At 44.5% G+C, this 18,015-nt stretch overlaps 1 protein-coding gene across 6 annotated transcripts in view; it reads right to left on the bottom strand.

The window, feature by feature from the left end:
* Stx8 (syntaxin 8) overlaps positions 1-18,015 on the bottom strand; it is a 230,823-nt gene that overhangs the window by 194,832 nt on the left and 17,976 nt on the right. For all 6 annotated transcript variants that reach the window (XM_021225772.2, XM_040748913.1, XM_021225774.2 and 3 more), the window contains exon 4: positions 16,883-16,993. In XM_021225772.2, the coding sequence (XP_021081431.2) occupies positions 16,883-16,993 (111 nt within the window). The remainder of the gene's footprint in view (positions 1-16,882; positions 16,994-18,015) is intronic.

The following is an 18,015-nucleotide window of genomic DNA, read 5'->3' as shown; positions in this document are numbered from 1 at the left end:
TTGCCTTTAATCCCAGTGCTGGGGAGGGTGGAGTGCTGAGGCAGGTGATTCCCTGGGGCTCACTGGACAGCCATTCTAGCTGAACCAGTGAGATCCAGGTTCAGTGAGAAACCCTGTCTCAAAAAAGAAGGTGGAGAGCGGTTGAAGATGACACCAGGTGTCAATTCATGGCCTCCACATGTAGACACACACACACACACACACACACACACACACACACACACGCAGAAGGGAGAAGATGCAAAACTTGTAAAGTATTCAATATACTTAAAAAAACAACAACAACAACAAACAAGGCAATGAACTAAAATCCAGTGTGCAGAGTAACTCTTCTTTCTTCCTCCTGCTTTTTAATGGACTGGGATTTTTCTCCTTTTCAATTCCCAAATGACTTTTGTAATTTAAAATTAATACATGCAGCTGTAGAGATCTTTATTTTCCATGCCCAAAGTCATCACAACACTATTATAATAGCAAGTACTGAAATGCAAAACAGACTTTCTTCTTCACCCATAGATTAAGAAAACCCACCAAGTTCTGGAACACCCACTGATGGCTAACAGGTTGGGAAACAAGCCCTCCCACATCCTGCAGGCAATTCAACTTTTAAGAAATAGACAGAGCAGTTCCTTTAAATTCTCATGCACATATCTTGGGGACTCTGTGCTATAAGAACAGAGGCCACAGAGCCCTTAGTATTTGCCAGCCATGTATATATATAATTACAAAAAGAAAACAAGACAACCCTACAACATACAGACAGTAGTTACAAGAATGACTGCATAGATACAACTGCAAAGTACTCACTGCTGCATAGAATGTCTTAAACCTACTGATTTGGAGGGATGACTAAACTTAAGTGAAAAAAGTAAATCACAGACACACACACACACACATTACAATTATGTTTTCAGAGAAAAATACATCCCTAGCAATATACTTGTAAGTAAAAACAACATGTGGGAATAAAACTCTGCAACATTAACACTGGTGACTTTAGGAGTACAGCATCAGGGAAGGGAAAGACGATATTAACAACCACAGTACACTGTGAGTTTTGGTATACAGGCTAAAAATTACATTTAAAAGAGTGTGACAACCTATGTGGAAACTTTTAGGAAGACATTGGAAACATTTCTCTTATTTTAAAATCAAGAACATAAGAGCATAGAAGCCAGGCCTGGTAACACATGTGTGTCCTCTAGTACTCAGGGGAAGAGGCAGGCATGGTAACACATGTGTGTCATCTAGTACTCAGGGGAAGAGGCAGGCATGGTAACACATGTGTGTCATCTAGTACTCAGGGGAAGAGGCAGGCATGGTAACACATGTGTGTCATCTAGTACTGGGGTGGAGGCAGGCCTGGTAACACATGTGTGTGTCATCTAGTACTCAGGGGGAAGACAGGCATGGTAACACATGTGTGTCATATAGTACTTAAGGGAAGAGGCAGGCCTGGTAACACATGTGTGTCATCTAGTACTCAGGGGAAGACGCAGACATGGTAACACATGTGTGTCATCTAGTACTTAAGGGAAGAGGCAGGCATGGTAACACACGTGTAATCTAGCACTCAGGGGGAAGACAGGCCTGGTAACACATGTGTGTCATCTAGTACAGGCGGGGGGAGGCAGCACATGTGTGTAACCTAGCACTCAGGGAAAGGCAGGAGGGTCAGGAATTCAAGGTTATACTCTGCTTGTTAAGAGCAGCCTCAGCTACTTGAGACTCTGGAAAGAGGGAGGAGGAGAGAATAGGGAGAAAGGGAGGAAGTGAGAGGGAGGAAAATGAGGAGAGGAGGAACAGAAGGAATGGGGTAGAATGGCTGGGGAGTGGGGTGCTCTGTGTGTGTGTGTGTGTGTGTGTGTGTGTGTGTGTGTGTGTGTGTGTGTGTGTGTGTGTGTATCAATTTTTCCAAGGGAAAAAAGCAATCTCCATATTCTCTCCTTGCTCTTGGGGAAGGGAGAAAGGGAAGCCAGGTGTGTTTCCTCTTTTGCACCATGGGGATCAGAGAGCAATCTCCATCAGTCAGTTCTCCTGCCATCTTACTGGGGCAGGGTGTCTTGTTTCTGCCATTGAACATCATACTCTGGGCTAGCTGCCCTGGAAGCTTCCAGAAGATTCTCCCATCTCCACCTTCCATCTGGATGTACTGGAGTCTTGAGATTACAGCTATGCAACACCACATCTGGCTTTTTATACGGGTTCCCAAGATCAGTCTTAGGTCATCAGCCTCGCATGGCAAGCACTTTTACCCGATGAGCAGTCTCTCTGGCCCAGAAGCCCCTGTTTGTTCCATTCGGCTCACTTCTTCCTCCAAAAGGAACCACTTACTTTTGTGATTCATAACACTATAAATTTCCGCCTTTATAGGAATGGCAGCATACATGTGTACTCCTGTGTCTGGCTTATTTCACTCAGCATGTTTGTGTGATCCATCCAAAGTGTGGTGCACACCTGTAGACAGTTCATCTGTATTTGCTATGTTATTATCAATGTCTGAATACACCATTATACTACAGAGAACATTGGGATGTGTCCAACAGGAACTTGTAAGAATGGCCCTGCAGCAAACATTCTTCCCCTGTTCACGGGACTGTTCCATTTGTGAGTGCACAGTTTCTAGAGAGACTGTACTTAACAGCCCTGCCAAGAGTATATGACAATTCCAGCAACTCCACATCCTAGGACCATCCGATATGTCTGGCATTGTATCTAAGCTGGGGTAGGTATAGCAGTATGATATCATGGTGACAGTCTGCAATTTCCTGATGACTAACAAAAGCCAAGCCTTAGCATACATTCATCACACACAATCCCTTTTGCAAAGTCCAAGACACTTTAAATCCTCTGCTGTTGTCTTTCTAATGGGCCATCTGCCTGCCTTTGAGGCTCTTTATTTATGGTCAATATAGTTCCCATATCATATGAATATCCTGAAGATATTTCCACTCTAGTTTGTCTTAATTCTTAGTATTTTCTTTGAAAAAAAGATTTCTTCTTCTTCCTCTTCCTCCTCTTCCTTATCCTCCTCCTTCTCCTCCTCTTCCTCCTCCAGTTGTAGTTTCAAGATAGGGGCTGTCCTGGAACTCTCTCTGTCTCTCTGTCTCTGTCTCTGTCTCTCTGTCTCTGTCTCTCTGTCTGTCTGTCTGTCTGTCTGTCTGTCTATCTATCTATCTATCTATCTATCTATCTCTCGCTGTAGACCATGCTGGCCTTCAACTCAGAGATTCACTTGCCTCTGTCTCCCAAGTTCTGGGGTTATAGGTGTGCACCACCATTGCATGGGCTTTTTGTGTGTTTGTTTTTCCTTTTGTTTTTTTGGAGGGGGTAGGGGAAACAAATTTTAATGAAGTCCATTTCTTCATGTACTTCCTTTTGTTTAGTGACTTTGATAGCTTAAGAAATGTGTGCCTACACCACAGTCACAGACCTTGAGTTTCTACTAAGTGCTCTTGTGTGACTGCACTTTTAGGTTCACAGTCCCAATGGGATGGCTTGTTACTTGGCTGACGGCAGAGGCCAAGACTCCCCTCTCCTCATGTGGAGATCCAGATGACCTAGTGCCACTGCTTGAAAAAGTCACCTTCTCAATGCATCATGCCACCTGTGTCAAGTCAGGTGAAACACATGTGTGGGACTGACCCCAAGCGTCCTGCGTTGTTCTGCTGGTTCACTCGTCTATCGCTGTGCAACGCCATGCTGCAGCCCTATGTCAACAGCTGCTGCTGCGTCTTCAATGCTGCCTCAGTCCTGCTGGGCTCTTTGCATTGTAATATAGACTGTAGCAGGTCAGCTTATCAAGTGACAACACGGAAACAAGAGTCCACATGGGGACTGTAAGTGAGTTTGTTCTGGGTCTACAACCCAACCTGAAGGGAGCTGGCATTTAACAACACTGGCCTTTCTAGTCTCTGAACACATCCAGCCCTCTACTGGGTTTTCCTTAGCTTTTCTAAATGATATTTTGTGGTATTCAGTGTGAAGTCTCATTAGGTTTATGCCCACACATTTCAAGTTATTTTGGTGTGGGGGGGTAGGTGTTAATAGGGGTGGGTATGGGTATTTTGCCTGCATGTATATCTGTGCACCCACTGTGAGCCCAGTGCCCATGGAGGCCACAAGAGGGCATCAAATCCTCTGGAACTGGAGTTACAGATGGCTGTGAGCCAACATGTGGGTGCTGGGAATCAAACCCAGGTCCTCTGGAAAAGCAGCTAGTGCTCTTAACCACTGAGCCATCTCACCAACCCCCATTTTAATGAACTCTCCTTCAAGGCAGTTAGAGGGTTAATATAATCCTGCTGCTGAGCTACATCCCTTGCTCACTTATTCAAAAGAGCAAAAAGAAGAACAACTCTCAATGTTCTCCCATTATATATGTTTGCTGTTGCTGTTTGGCCTGTAAGACCTTGAGAAAGGCCCAGGTTGCTGCTTCTAAACACTTGTGGCCAGACTGCTTTCTTACATTCCCGATGGATACATCAATGGCTTCATCAATGACCTGGAGTTGCAACAACTAATAGTCCTTCAAAGTTACAGGTCTTTGGTTTCACTGCTTGATCAATCATCCAAATGGATAAGGTCTTCCCATAGTTAGCCTTTCTTTGGAAGTCAACTCAACCTTGGGAGGGGGGGCCATGACACGACAGGGACACAACACGACACTAATCCACAGTAATGACTATAGAGAACTCTTCAAGCAATAACCAGTCTCAGAAGTGCATACATAAGCTAACTGCTTCAGACAGCTACTCTGCCACGTTCAGAGTCAGCTGCAGGATGTTCAAGAGCGACTTTAAACTCTGATTCACACTCTCCAAGGCACGAAGCTAAGCAAAAAAGAAAAGATAATACACAGTTCAGAGTGCAAAGTGCCCATCTGTGCAAAGAATCAGAGGTTAGAGACAGGAGCCTGGAGGGAAGTGCACAGACACACGTGCAGAATCTCTGCAGAAGAGCACACAGACAGACAACTGTTCAGAGAGGCTGCCCAGGGAGAAATGGGAAAGTGCATGTTGAGGCTGAGAACCTTCATTTTCATTGATAGTTCTTTCTGCAGTTTAACTTTTTGTCACTTAACATAGAACTTTCAGTTTTACACAGAAATATATAGGTGATGCAAATATTTAAGCAATAGCATATATTTTAAAATATTCTGCAAAAAAATATTCTATTAAACTACCATAAGGCACTGCAATATCCCACAGTTTCAACATTCTGGTGTAATAATCTCAACCAAATTGCTTATTTCAAAGGAATCACAAGAAGGAGGATGTGGCTCAGCGGTGAAGCCGCTGTCTGGCACACATGAGGCCTTGGGTTCAAGCTCTGGTACCAAGGGGAAACATTATAAGTCATAAAAAGTGCTTTGCCAAGTGACACATGCAATTTTCCTCCCCAAGCAAGCATGATCCCTAGCTGGGGCAGTAGCTCAGTGGCACAGTTCACTTGTCTAGTATGTGCAAGGCCCTGGACATGATTCTCAGGGGCCCAAAGCAAAATAACAAAAGTGTTTACCATGTACACTGTGTGGTTAATATCAGACCGCTAGTTGATACAGAATAACAAAAACAGGCATCCTAGGGGCAGGGTGTAGCTTAACTAGCTGAGTACTTGTCTAACACATACAAAGCCTGGGTTCAATTTCCAGAAGAGCATAAGATGAAAGGTGGTTGCACACACCTCTCATCCCAGCACTTGGGAGGCAGAGATCAGAAGTCCCAAGACCATTCTTGCTACAGAGTGAAAGGACAGCCTGCACTACATGATACCCTGTCCTGAAAAAGCAAAACTGATGTACCAATAAATGTATGCACCACATTTTTATGCCCCTCCCTTCTTACTATAATACTATATCAGTCCACATACTAAATTAACCCATTTCATTTCTCCTGCTTCTGAAGACAAAGCCAGAAACTGCTACTTCTCAAAACAGAGTTAAAAAAGAATGAATACCCAATGCACAAGAACACCTGTCTACAGAAGAAATCAACACTATGAAACTGTGTGTGTGTGTGTGTGTGTGTGTGTGTGTGTGAGTCTGGCTGTGCATATGTGCAAATGTGAGTGTGATTGTGCGCACATGTGAGTGTGTATTAGTGTGTGTATGTGTGTGTGTTGAAACTGGGTTGCACTGCACAAGTATTCATCACCTCTTGAGGAAGAAGTGGAAAGTGGAGACAGCTCAGCTTCTTTTTGGGGGGTTAGGAATTCTCTGTATTGCTTTGGAGCCTGTCCTGACACTCACTCTGTAGGCCAGGCTGGCCTCGAAGTCACAGAGATCCACGTGCTAAGTGCTGGGATTAAAGGCATGCGCCACCAATGCCTGGCTAGCCCCAGCTTCTTGTAAAGACAAATTGGGGTTAAAAGCAATGAACTAGCAAATAGACTTTAGTCTAAATAAAATAACCCAAAGGCCAGTAAGCAACCACTTCTCTAGGACAAAACCTCTAAAGGTACGTCCTCAAATGTAACAGACACAAGTTACAGATTTAAAGTAATGCTCAGAATGCACCATTGAGATCAAAGTGGGAGGCAGCATGAGCTGGTCAAGGCTCTCCCCCTGGAGAACATGACTGTCTTCACTTTCAGTTCAGAAGGATATCTACCTTGAATAACCAATCTACCATGGCAATCCAGAGCCTTCTTGATTCTGTGTAACGGTTCACAGAACACAGCCTACTCTTTTGGGTTAAGCTGAAGCCAACTGTGGAGCTCCCAGGAAGTGGTTTGTCACTCTTAAAAACAGTGAAAACTGCACTGGAGAGATGACCCAGTGGTTAAAAGCACTTACTGCTCTTGCAGAAGACCCGAGTTCAGTTCCCAGCATCCACATTAGTTATCTCTCACTGACCTGTGTGTAACACCATGGATCTAACTCCCTCTGGCCTCCACGGGCTCCTGTACACACATGGTATACATAAAATCATGCAGGCCCATACACATAAAACAACTAGCTAAACTTTTTTTAAAATAATAAAAAGTAGGGAATGAATAATGTCTCCATGGGTAAAGTGTTGGGCATGTAGCATGAAGACTGGAGTTCAGATCCCAGCACCCGTGTCAATGCCAGACAGGCATGGGATACACCTTTAATCCCCGTGCTCAGGAGGCAGAGACAAGACACACACACACACACACACACACACACACCATATACCCCACACACAAACATGCAAAAAATAACTAGAAAATGTAAGAATCAACAAAAAACTATTAAAAACAGAACTAAGAAAGCACCTATAGCATTAAGAGCAGACATCCAGTATCAAAAGCTTGTATGCAAACCACCAGGGTTGGACAGAAAGCAGAGTATAAAGCAGCACAAGAAAGATTAAGTGAGCAGGCACAGACTCACCAGGAAGGCATAAGCTTCTCTGGAAAAAAATGCCCCGAAAGCCCTGAAACGGTGCTGGAAGGAATGCAGGGGGTCTCTGTGCTGGGGAGGGGGATTCAGCACTGAGGATGGGATTCCAAGATTTAACAGACTCTCAAGGAAGAGTCAGATCAGCTGGTTGTAAACCTTATTTAAAAACAAAGATGAAGGGGAGGCCACGATGGCTCAAAGCCCCTGCTACCAAGCCTTAAGGCCTGAGTTCAATTCCCAGGGCCCACAGGGTGGAAAGAAAGAACCAATGCCTAAACATGGTCCTCTGCCCTCCATACATGCCCCAATGGCACGCATGCACATACACACAAATAAATAAAAAGGTCATTTTTTTTTTAAAAAAAAAGGCCTTTTTAAAGTGGCCTGACGACAGGCAATGAGCCCCACTTATTGTGTGCAGACACCAGAGGCGGCAGCACTTAGACTGCGGAGTCGGCACACCAGCAGGAAGAACTGACAGACACATACAAGGCCAGAGGTGGCCCACAGGAACTTGGCACATGACAAAGCCACCACCTCCACCCTGAAAAGCTGCGGTCAGACACAAACATAGGATGGCCAAGTTAGAGAAGAGCCGGGTTCGAATTCTCCAACAGTAAATGACAAATAGGCACCAGCCCCGACTGTTTTTAAGTTATTACTATTCCTACTGTGTTTATAATGTGGCCAGAGGACACTCTGCAGGGTTGGTTCACTCCTTCCTCCACTTTGATGTGCATTCCAGGACTGGACTCAGGTTGTCAGGTTATCTGACAAGTGCTTTATCCACTGAGTCATCTCCAGCTCAACTGTTTCTAAATACTAAAAACTGCCTCTTGTTAGACCTCAGGTCACTGTAACAGCATGGAGTAATTACATACAATTCTACTAAGACAGTAGTATAATAAAACTTTTATTAATGCAAAGCAACAACTCTCCTTGGGGGAAGCTAAGTGCACAGGTAAACAGGTGCAGGAACTGAGGGGACAAGTCTAAACTGGTTCTAACCTGATAGGCGATCGTTTCCAAATGCCATCAGAATTTCTAATGCATGTGCCATCAGGCCCAGCCACCCAGAGAGACATTTTGACATATGGACAATCTCTTACATTTTAGACTACCTGCTCTGTATTTGTGGGGACTGGAGGTAGACAGTATTTATATATCCCAGATCAGTACTGAACTTCAGTAATAGAAACTATTAAACTTTTTTTTTTGTAATAGAAAAAAGACTGAGGACACAACACACATCTGATACTAGTTAAACTAATTATGGTATGTGTGCATGATAAAATATACTGACTTAAAAAAAATCAAGCACAAATCTCCTGAGTGGGAAAACTCTCTGATATATAATCAGGTTTAAGATATTGTCAAATGGAATATATAATATGCTCCCACTTGTATAAAAGATGGTAGATAATAAGAGAATATACTCCTGTTTATGGGTATAAGCTTCAGATAATTGTAGGATATGCAAAAACAGTAATTACCTTGTGTTAGAATGGGGGACCAATCAAGAGGACCTTCCCAAACACTGGTAGATGCTTTTTAGATTTCCTAGCCATATGAATATTTACTCGTGCAAGTATCATCTTCTTTTCCTATGGCTCTGCCCAAAGTGTGGCCAGAAGCTGCTGCATCCATCTGGAAACCATGAGGGGATTCGGGCTGAAAGAAGAGGAACACTCTGACCAAGGCAAAGGAGGCAAGCATAAGGATGGCAGTCCCAGGCAGCTGAAATAGCCAGCGTTCTCACGCGGAGCCTCCTACATGGGAAGGTTTTCTTGAAGTGGCTTTGGTAGCATTGGGTTCCCAGTGGCTGAGAGAATCCTGGTTCATAGTGAACTAAACTCGTGCCCTCAATGGGCACCTGTATTCACATATAAAAACATGTGGTTTCATTTTCTTGCAAACAGCCTAATTACATCCACCTTATGGCTTACAGTGACTACATACACTTTCTACTCATCCATCGCCACCTAGGTTGATTCCCAAACACAGCCACTGTGCACAGTGCTGAGATAAACTTAGGTATGCAAGCACCCAGTGTATGTTGATTGATTCCTCTGGGTATGTAACTCACAAAGGGTATTGCTGGATCACATGGTAGCTCTGTTGTTCTTGAGGCACTCCCCATAATGCCTCCCACAACAGTAATCTACCTTCCACCCGCAGTTATCCTGCCCATGCCAGCTTTTGTTGCTCTTCATTTTCCAGATGGGAACCATTAGGATGAGACTAGGTCTTAAGAATTTGATTTGCATCCCCTGATGACTAAGGATGTAGAACTTTCTTTTCTTCCCGTGTTCATTGACCAGTCGTGCTTTTGAAAAGTGGCAGTTCAGTTGATCCGGCTTTCTATTAACTACACTGCTAGTTCTTTTGGTGTTTACATCTGTCAGAAGAAAAGGTGGTAAGCTCTCCCATTCTGTAGGTGGCACCATCATGGTCTCCTTTCCTGTGTGGGAGCTGTTTATTTGGGTGCCAGGATCTGAACCCAGGACTTCAGACTAATCCACATACCGAGCCACCTCTAGCCCCTTATTTCAATGCATTCCTCCTTGTCAAATTGTACTATCTCTAAGTTGTTAAGAGTCCTATTTAGAAAGCCTGCCTTTGCCCATATCTTGAGATGTTTTCTTCTAGATGACTCAAGAGTTTGGGGTCTTAAAGTTTTCAATTCATTTTTAATTGATTTTGTGCAGGGTGAGAGACAGACATCTAGTTAGTTTCTGTCTTTAAAATGTGGGTATCCAGTTTTCACAGCACCATTTGTCAAAGAGACTGTCTTTTCTCCAGTGTAGAGCATCAGATGGCTGCAGCTGTGTGGGTTTGCTCTGAATCCTCTACTCTGTTCCACTGGTCCACAGTATGTCAGTTTCCATGCCAGTCCCATGCTGGTTTGCTAGTGTGGCTCTGGAACGTAGGTCTAATATTGATACCTCTGCTGACCAATGACTAGAGGAGCATCAAGACTGCATACTTATCTGTCATTCCTCAGAATAGCCAGGGCACAGACAAAATACAGATTCCTCCAGTCCCAGTTCAGTATAGAGCATCCATAGGCATTACAGTCTCCAGCTTCCCTTGAAGAAAGGTAGGGGCATGTGACTACCTCTGGCCAATGAACAGAGTGTAAGACACTTGCAGGACCAATCATCTAAGAGGGTGTACATGCTCCACATTCTCTCTCCATTTGCAGAGCACATGGAAACCTTGTGTTTAGAGGGCCTGGAGCTCTGAGTTGCTGTTTGAGTGAACAAGCCGGTAGGGCAGGAAGAAAAGCTTCTGTGGGAACGCACTTGATACTCCCAGTTGTTTAGTTCCCAAAGCATTCTATCACATTTTGGATCAGCTTTTCAATCAACAAAAATTTGCTGCGTTAAAGTGTGCCTGCTGTATACCCAACTCTAGGATGGGTCTTTGGGGAGACAGAGAGGGAAGTAGTGTTCTTTCATTCGGCAGAAACTCTTTAAGCACTGTGCACTCTTTGATTGCTGTCATCAGGATACTTAAAATCTCCATCAAGAGACAAAATACATGGTCTTTGAGGGGTAAAAGAGATGTAACTGATGAGTGCTGGACCTGTGATCTTGCTAGCTCAACAGGCTCCCCACAGATACGAAGGACAATGAGCTTTTCTGCCGAGTTCACTCTACTGTGGATTTTTAATTTCCTACCATGGAATGTGGCATGTCACTGTATGGGTACCCAAGGGGGCAGCTCACTGGACTGTACCCCACTAAGCTACAGAAAGCAGGTGCTCTGTCTGTGCTGGCTTCAGGCTGCCACATCCCCAAATGGCACTAGGCACACACTAAGCATCGCGTGCTTTATCACGGTATTCTTGCATCCTTACCTACTGTTTATTACGCTGCAGGGAATTTCAGTGTTCTTAGCTGCATTTCGTTCTCCCCTGGCCTATCTATCCTGGGTTTACTTAAACAGAGAAAAGCAAAGTTTCACCGAGGTCAGCACATCCTTCCAGAAAAGCTAGGGAGCTACCATATTTCTGGGCATAAATAAAATATTAGTTTACATAATACCTGAGCCAGCTAATGAAGTAAGTGCATATTCCTTAGCAACTTCTTACCAACAGAAGAGTTTGTGGTCATGTGTTAATAGCAGTACTTACTACCAAGCATAAAGGCATAATTTCTTAAGAAATCAGTGTACTATTGGGTACAATTCCTTCTTAGAAACCACTAACCTGATATAAGATATTCCATGATTTAAAACGAGAGGATCTATTTTTCCAACCTGGGCAGGTTCACCCCTCCTTGGGCAACTGATGGTCACCCACTACCGGGAGGTCACCATATGATGCCAAACTTAGTGCAGACAGTTGATTGGCAATAGCATACTCAGCCCCATAATTCCTGGACTCCAGCAATCCTCCTGTCTAAGCCTCCTGAGTAGTTAGGACTATAGGCATGCATCATCATGCTCTGCAACAGAGGTTATATTTTTAATGTAAGATTGGTTTTGTTTTATTTATTTATTTTCAAGATAGGGTTTCTCTGTGTAGCTTTGTCCTAGCATGTGCTCTATAGACAAGGCTGGCCTCGAATTCACAGAGATCTATCTGCCTTTGCCTCCCAAGTACTGGGAGTAAAGGCATGGGCCACCACAGCCTGTCTTAATGTAAGATTTAATATAATTTTCTTGTGCATACTTGGCCTGCCCACACAGTGACAGAGTACATACTATAAGGTCCATACATTTTCAGTAGCTCAAGAGATGTATGTTTTAAATTAATTAATGCTTGTACTCCAAAAAAATGTGACAATGCCTTTTGAGTCTAGGAGAAAGCCATTTGTAAGCTTCTCCTTCCAAACATAAAACTACCAACACAAATTCCAAAAAACTTCCTATTCCCCATAATCCTCTACATGTTTGGTGGTGTGAAGGTTTAAGCTCAGCCAATTAGCCACCCATGACAGTGGAGTTAATCACATAATCTCAGAGAGTGTCAGGGCGCAGTGGAGTATGCAATGATTCTTTCTCTTTACAAAGCTCTAGCTAATTGTGAAGCTCAGCAATGCTCCAGACGCAAAGGGCAGTGGGCTTTCAAGTCCGAAGCTGTGTCACTGCTTATCGCCTTCCAAGGGACACTGTTACACAGGGGCTTCTTTAACAACTGTCCAAATACTTAAATTAGCCAACCATTGCTTATTTAGACCCAGGCTTACTGCTCTAGAATAATGATGGGTAATCTGCAAGGTAAAAATGAAGACTCAGTCACATGATGGCTACACATTCAATTATGTGATCGGCAAATTAATGTCTGCTTAAAGGAAGTGTTAATCCAAACTGACGTTTGACAATATGCTTCTCTCCTTAATAAGCTGTCTGTGAAGAGGAGAACGGAAGAGAGGCACAGTTGGAGACCCTTGGCAATGAGGGACAGGCTTTACAAAGCACACAACAGCAGGGGACTTTGGCTTCAGCATCCCTTCACTCACTTAGTACCCTTAGGTTTCCACATCAGCAATGGTGCCATCTCCCTGCCTATGTAGAGCAAGGTAAACCAACCTGGGAGTCCATTTTCATAACCGTGAAGCTGAGCTCCCAGGGACTTCCCTAATAATATCGTGGTGCAGCTTTTATCTAGTATGTGTTTTCCTACTGGTTGGACTTCCCCAGACTGTCTGCAAGACTTGAACTTCTCATATGGACACAGTTATATTCCTGTTGGGGTGAACACAATGGAGCTAACTAACCCCAGCCCAACGATGATTTGCCAAGGAACTGAAATTCACCTTCTAATCCTATACCATTCTCTTTCCCTTGTGTTTCATCATCTGCAATGATTCTACGTTTTCATGGTAATTGGTACCTATTTGCCACATTGATTTCTCACACAAGCCGGGGCCATGTTCTGTGAAATGGGCCACCAGACCTCAGCCGTCACTTCTGGACAGTGCTTATGTACTTTTTAAATGCAACTTCTCTGGAAGCTCACTAAACAAAAAGCTCTGCATGCATTGGCCTTGGCTCTATCCTGAAGAAATACAGACAAGTTCAGTCAGGGACTTCAAATGTTGCAAACTCAAGAGTTCATTTATTGTTGCTTCAGTTTCTTCTTGGTCTGGTCTCTCTGTCCCCAAGTCACCCCAACCATTTACCAACAAACTAATATGCAACTATTTTCAGTCCTGGTGGTTCAACCTTAATACATATGACCAATAGGAGGCAATCCTAATGACAGGAATTAAAAGGTCCCCAGGCCTCCAACCAAAACCAAAACTACCATTGCTCTGAATTTAACCAGTTCTCTAAAAATTCTCCCAACAATCCATTTGCTTTGGTTTAAATCCTGGGAGCTGAGGAAGTTTTGATTAAAATATCCACAGAAGATAAGCTGCTACTCAACACTGATCCTCTAGCTAGAACTAATTTAAAACGGTCTACTGATGACTAAGGCAACAAGCAGCACACTGGGTCCTGAAAGGGGACTCTTGGGAGGGTGATTGCCAGGGACAGCACATGGAAAGGCTGGCCAAGGAGGCCAGGTCACTGGGAAGGAAAACCCAGGACAGGTGAGACAGAAGGTTGCCACAGCTGACAGCAGCATGGGCTTTCCATAACCTGATGGTGACACAATGCTCCAGTGATGGCATCGTCTTTGTAGACATGTCACTTCTTGCAAAGCTTTTACTGGCAATCACCTTACCTGGTCCTAACAACAGTTAAAATGGGCAGAACTCAGGTCCAGTTAAAAATCAATAAATTTGAAGCTAAGCCCAGATGATTGAAGGACTAGTAAGCTGCCTGGCCCAGTTCTTTAGAGTATGTAAAAGTTATAATTTGATATCTAGGGGCTGGAAAGATGGCTCAGTGGTTATGATCCTATACTGCTCTTGCAGAGGACCAGAGTTTGGTTCCTAGCACCCACACCAGGTGACTTAAAACCACCATTAACTTCAGGTCCAGCAGGCTTTATTGCCTCTGGTTTCCAAGGACACCTGCACTCATGTATGTATATACACAGGTACATACATACACACAATTAAAATGGTAAAAATAAAATTTTTAAATAAAATAAAATGGTAAAAATATTTTTTGTTGTTTTTTTGAGACAAGATTTCTCTGTGTAACAGCCCTGGCCATCCTGAAACTCACTTTGTAGACCAGGCTGGCCTCAAACTCAGCCTGTTTCTGTCTCCTAAATCCTGGGATTAAAGGTGTGTGCCATCACCACCTGACCAAATACATTTTTCTTTAAAAAAGACTTTATGTCTAAAATACAACTTCTCCAACAGACTGACTTTAGCCCTGACTACCCCTCCTGCCTCCTGAAAAGAGATACTGCAGAGAGCTGCTCAGCTAGCAGGGTCTGCCCAGAAAGCACACAGAACAATGTATGTTCCGCTGCCTTACTCTCTGATAGGAGGCAGCGAGTCAGCCTGCTACCTACCAGATACCTCATGGAGCTTCTCCAGCCTCACTGCCATCGGTGAGGGCACGGAAGACGCCTGCACTTCCCCCTTTTCCTTTCTCTGCCTGTTTGTGGTGAGCCTCTTGGGAGGCTCTGATGTAAAGTGCCCCAGTTAAGATGGTGGCACATGTGTTTAATCCCAGCACTAGGGAAAGCAGAGGAAGGAATTCAGCCTGGCCTACATAGAGTTCCAGGTTTTCTAGGACTATATAGTCAGACTCTGATGCAGAAAAATAGGGGAGAGGAAGGTACAAAGCAGTAATTTTCAAATCATGCAAGACCCTGCAAAAATAGACACTAATTCACAAGCTGGGAGCTGTGATTCTGAATGTTAGCTTGTGACCCGGGTTTTGCCACTCACGCTCTGGAATAGGTAAGAGAGACAGGGACACAGAGATACTGAGGCACAGAGATGCAGAAACAAAGAGATACAGATTCAGAGACAAAGAGGCAGAGACATAGAGACACGGAAACAAAGAGACACTGAGACACAGAGATGCAGAGACATTGAGACAAAGACAGAGACACTGAGACACAGAGACTGCATAAGTAGGAATAGAAGACAGGTAAGATAGAACAAAAACGTTAAAACCCAAACCACAAAGGTTCTCATTCTTCAGGTGGCCCCTAGCATCATCAAACGACAATTAATAGAGAATATTACTACAGTCTGGTGCTTGCAGTATCCTATCAAATGGTAAGCATCACTATCCCCCATGACCACGTCTACCATGACCACATGAGTATCCTCTCTCCCCTTGGTCACCATTCTCCATGAAGTACATCTGCCACCAACTGCCCCTATTAACTTCTTTTTGAGACGGGGTCTCACTCTGTGGCCCAGGCTGGCCTACAAATCCCAGCAATGCTCCGTTTCATAGGTGCCGAGACTACAGGCGTAAATAACTATGCCTGGCCTATTTCTTCTCTTCCCCATGATGAAGTTCTTACTGGAAGAAGCCATTTCTTCTCACCTTGAATTCCTCTGCCTACCTGTCTTGGCTCCACAATCTGGACCAATGTCCGCATCTCTTTACCCCCTTGTATGTACGGGACTGAGCACTGCCAGAGAACCCTGAGGCGCCTCAGTAAGTCAGCTCCACAAGCTTCCACCGGCATTTTAAAGCCTTGCCCAGGAAACCACTCCTCTTCCCTAACCCAAGATTTCATTCATCACAAAACCGACCTAACTTCACCTAGCTTTGTACATTTTGTAAATTCTGTCTGATACCTTGGCTTACCTGCTCCCAAGAAGTGTGGAACCAACAGGAATAAACTGCTGCTCCCCCACCAGCTCTTCCTAGGACGGTGGTTTGCAAGCCTGGCTGTTTACAGCAATCACCTGGGACCACCCACCCCAACCCGCCACACTTGGAGTGAAGTCTGAGGTGGGGCCCGACAGTGTGGCCCTTAGCAAGCTACATCATTCCTAAAAACTAAGCAGAAAGCCGATCCCCCGACTCTCCAAAATGGACACATCTAGTCATTGCTAGAGGACAGAGAAGGGGAGTTTCTCTTCTGGGTTCATTTTCTTCTATGATGTTCCCAGTCATGAACTTAAGTTCCAGAAGCCGGGAGAGGCCAATGCAAAAGATATAACAATTTCTCCTTCATTAGCCCCAGCAATGGAGGCTGAATTCAGGGCAGATGCCGGCTATATGCAGTGCCAATTGCTGCCTGGCAGAGAACCTGGAGAAGCCAGCCCAGGAACCCTTCCTTCTCTCTGTGACCTCGCCCTTGTCTAACCAGGACACCATTTTCAACAAGCCAACTAAAGTGTAGCAACTTCAGGAATTTACAAGACAGAAAACTCAAAAAATTGCGAAAGGAAATTTCTGACTGTGTTCTCCATAAGTCTGCCCCACCCAATATGAGCTTAAGTTGAACAGCAAGGCTTGCTAAATCTGGAAAATTAATGAAAACTAAACTCAGTAGGAAAATGCAGTCAGACACTGTAAACAAGCAGATTTTATACAGAATGGAAACCATGCAGAAAACAGCTGTAGCCACTGCACGGAAGTCCTCAGCATCGGGGGCGGGGGTATCCCTGGAAAAAGCAAGTGTCCTACCTGATCAGATCTGGCTCGGCACCCTCATTCTTAAATGATGCCAGGAGCAGGCGCTCCCGGGTAACAAGGTCATCCAGCAGGTTCTGTCTTCGGTCCCCCTCCAGCTGTGTTCTGCAGACGGTTGTGTTAAGGTCCAACAGTGGGTGGCTTAGCTCATTTTCCCTATGACTTTATTAACTCTTCCAGTCACCTGCAGCCACTGCAGGCTCCACCCACGACCACCCGGAAGAGGCAGTTCTATTTTCCAGACTTCCATCCTTCAGGTAAAGACTGTACGGCTGAAGACGGATACATAAACACTGACACAGATCGCTATGTGAGTCCTTTTGCTGAAAAATACATGAGGTAAAGCTTCACTTTTTGTTTTTTACTTTTTTTGCCAGGGAGCGGTCAACCAGGGCCAGGGCCATCTGGCTGCAGGAGTCCTCAGGGTTAAGCTACAGGTGTTAGCTCTCATGGATGTTTGCACACTCATCAGTACCCTAAGACGACGACGACGGGACGGGATAGGCTTGCCTAGTAAGAGTGAGGCCTCTCTGTCTGATTCTAGCAGTGCATAAACAAACCCAAAACACCCTCCCCAAGAAACCTACGGCTTGGAAAGAGGGAGGGGTCTCCACCATATATAATAGCTCTGACGGAGGCTTCTGGAAGGCTGCTTTGATGCAACCGTGTCCTGTAAAAGCTGTTTCTGTCAGCTTATTAGTTAAAAGTACTAGGGATCTTTTTGAAAAACTACAAACGCGTTGTACTTGACACATTATTCTAGTAAATGTGGCAGACTAGGGGTACGGAGGGCAAAGCCACTGCTGTGTGTGTGTGTGTGTGTGTGTGTGTGTGTGTGTGTGTGTGTGTGTCTCGTGTGTGATGGGGGAGAGGTGTTCAAGTCACAGTGCATGTAAAGGTCAGAGAACAACTTTGGATTCCAAGGATCCAACTCATGTCTTCAGGTAAGCATGACAAGTGCTTTATCCACCAAGGTAATCACTGGCCATGACTGTTCCTTTATATGTAACTCAAGATCATTTACATCCTTTGGTAGGTTTTTGGTTCTGGGACTTGAACCCAGAGCCATTGGATTTACTGCTAAGCCACATCCTCAGCCCCTAAACCCAAAGTTCCTTTGTGTTTGT

Source organism: Mesocricetus auratus, unplaced genomic scaffold (genome assembly GCF_017639785.1).
Source record: "Mesocricetus auratus isolate SY011 unplaced genomic scaffold, BCM_Maur_2.0 Super-Scaffold_100007, whole genome shotgun sequence".
Lineage (NCBI taxonomy): Eukaryota > Metazoa > Chordata > Mammalia > Rodentia > Cricetidae > Mesocricetus > Mesocricetus auratus.
The sequence above is the reverse complement of the archived record's forward strand: the minus strand, read 5'-3'. Positions and strand labels throughout refer to the sequence as shown.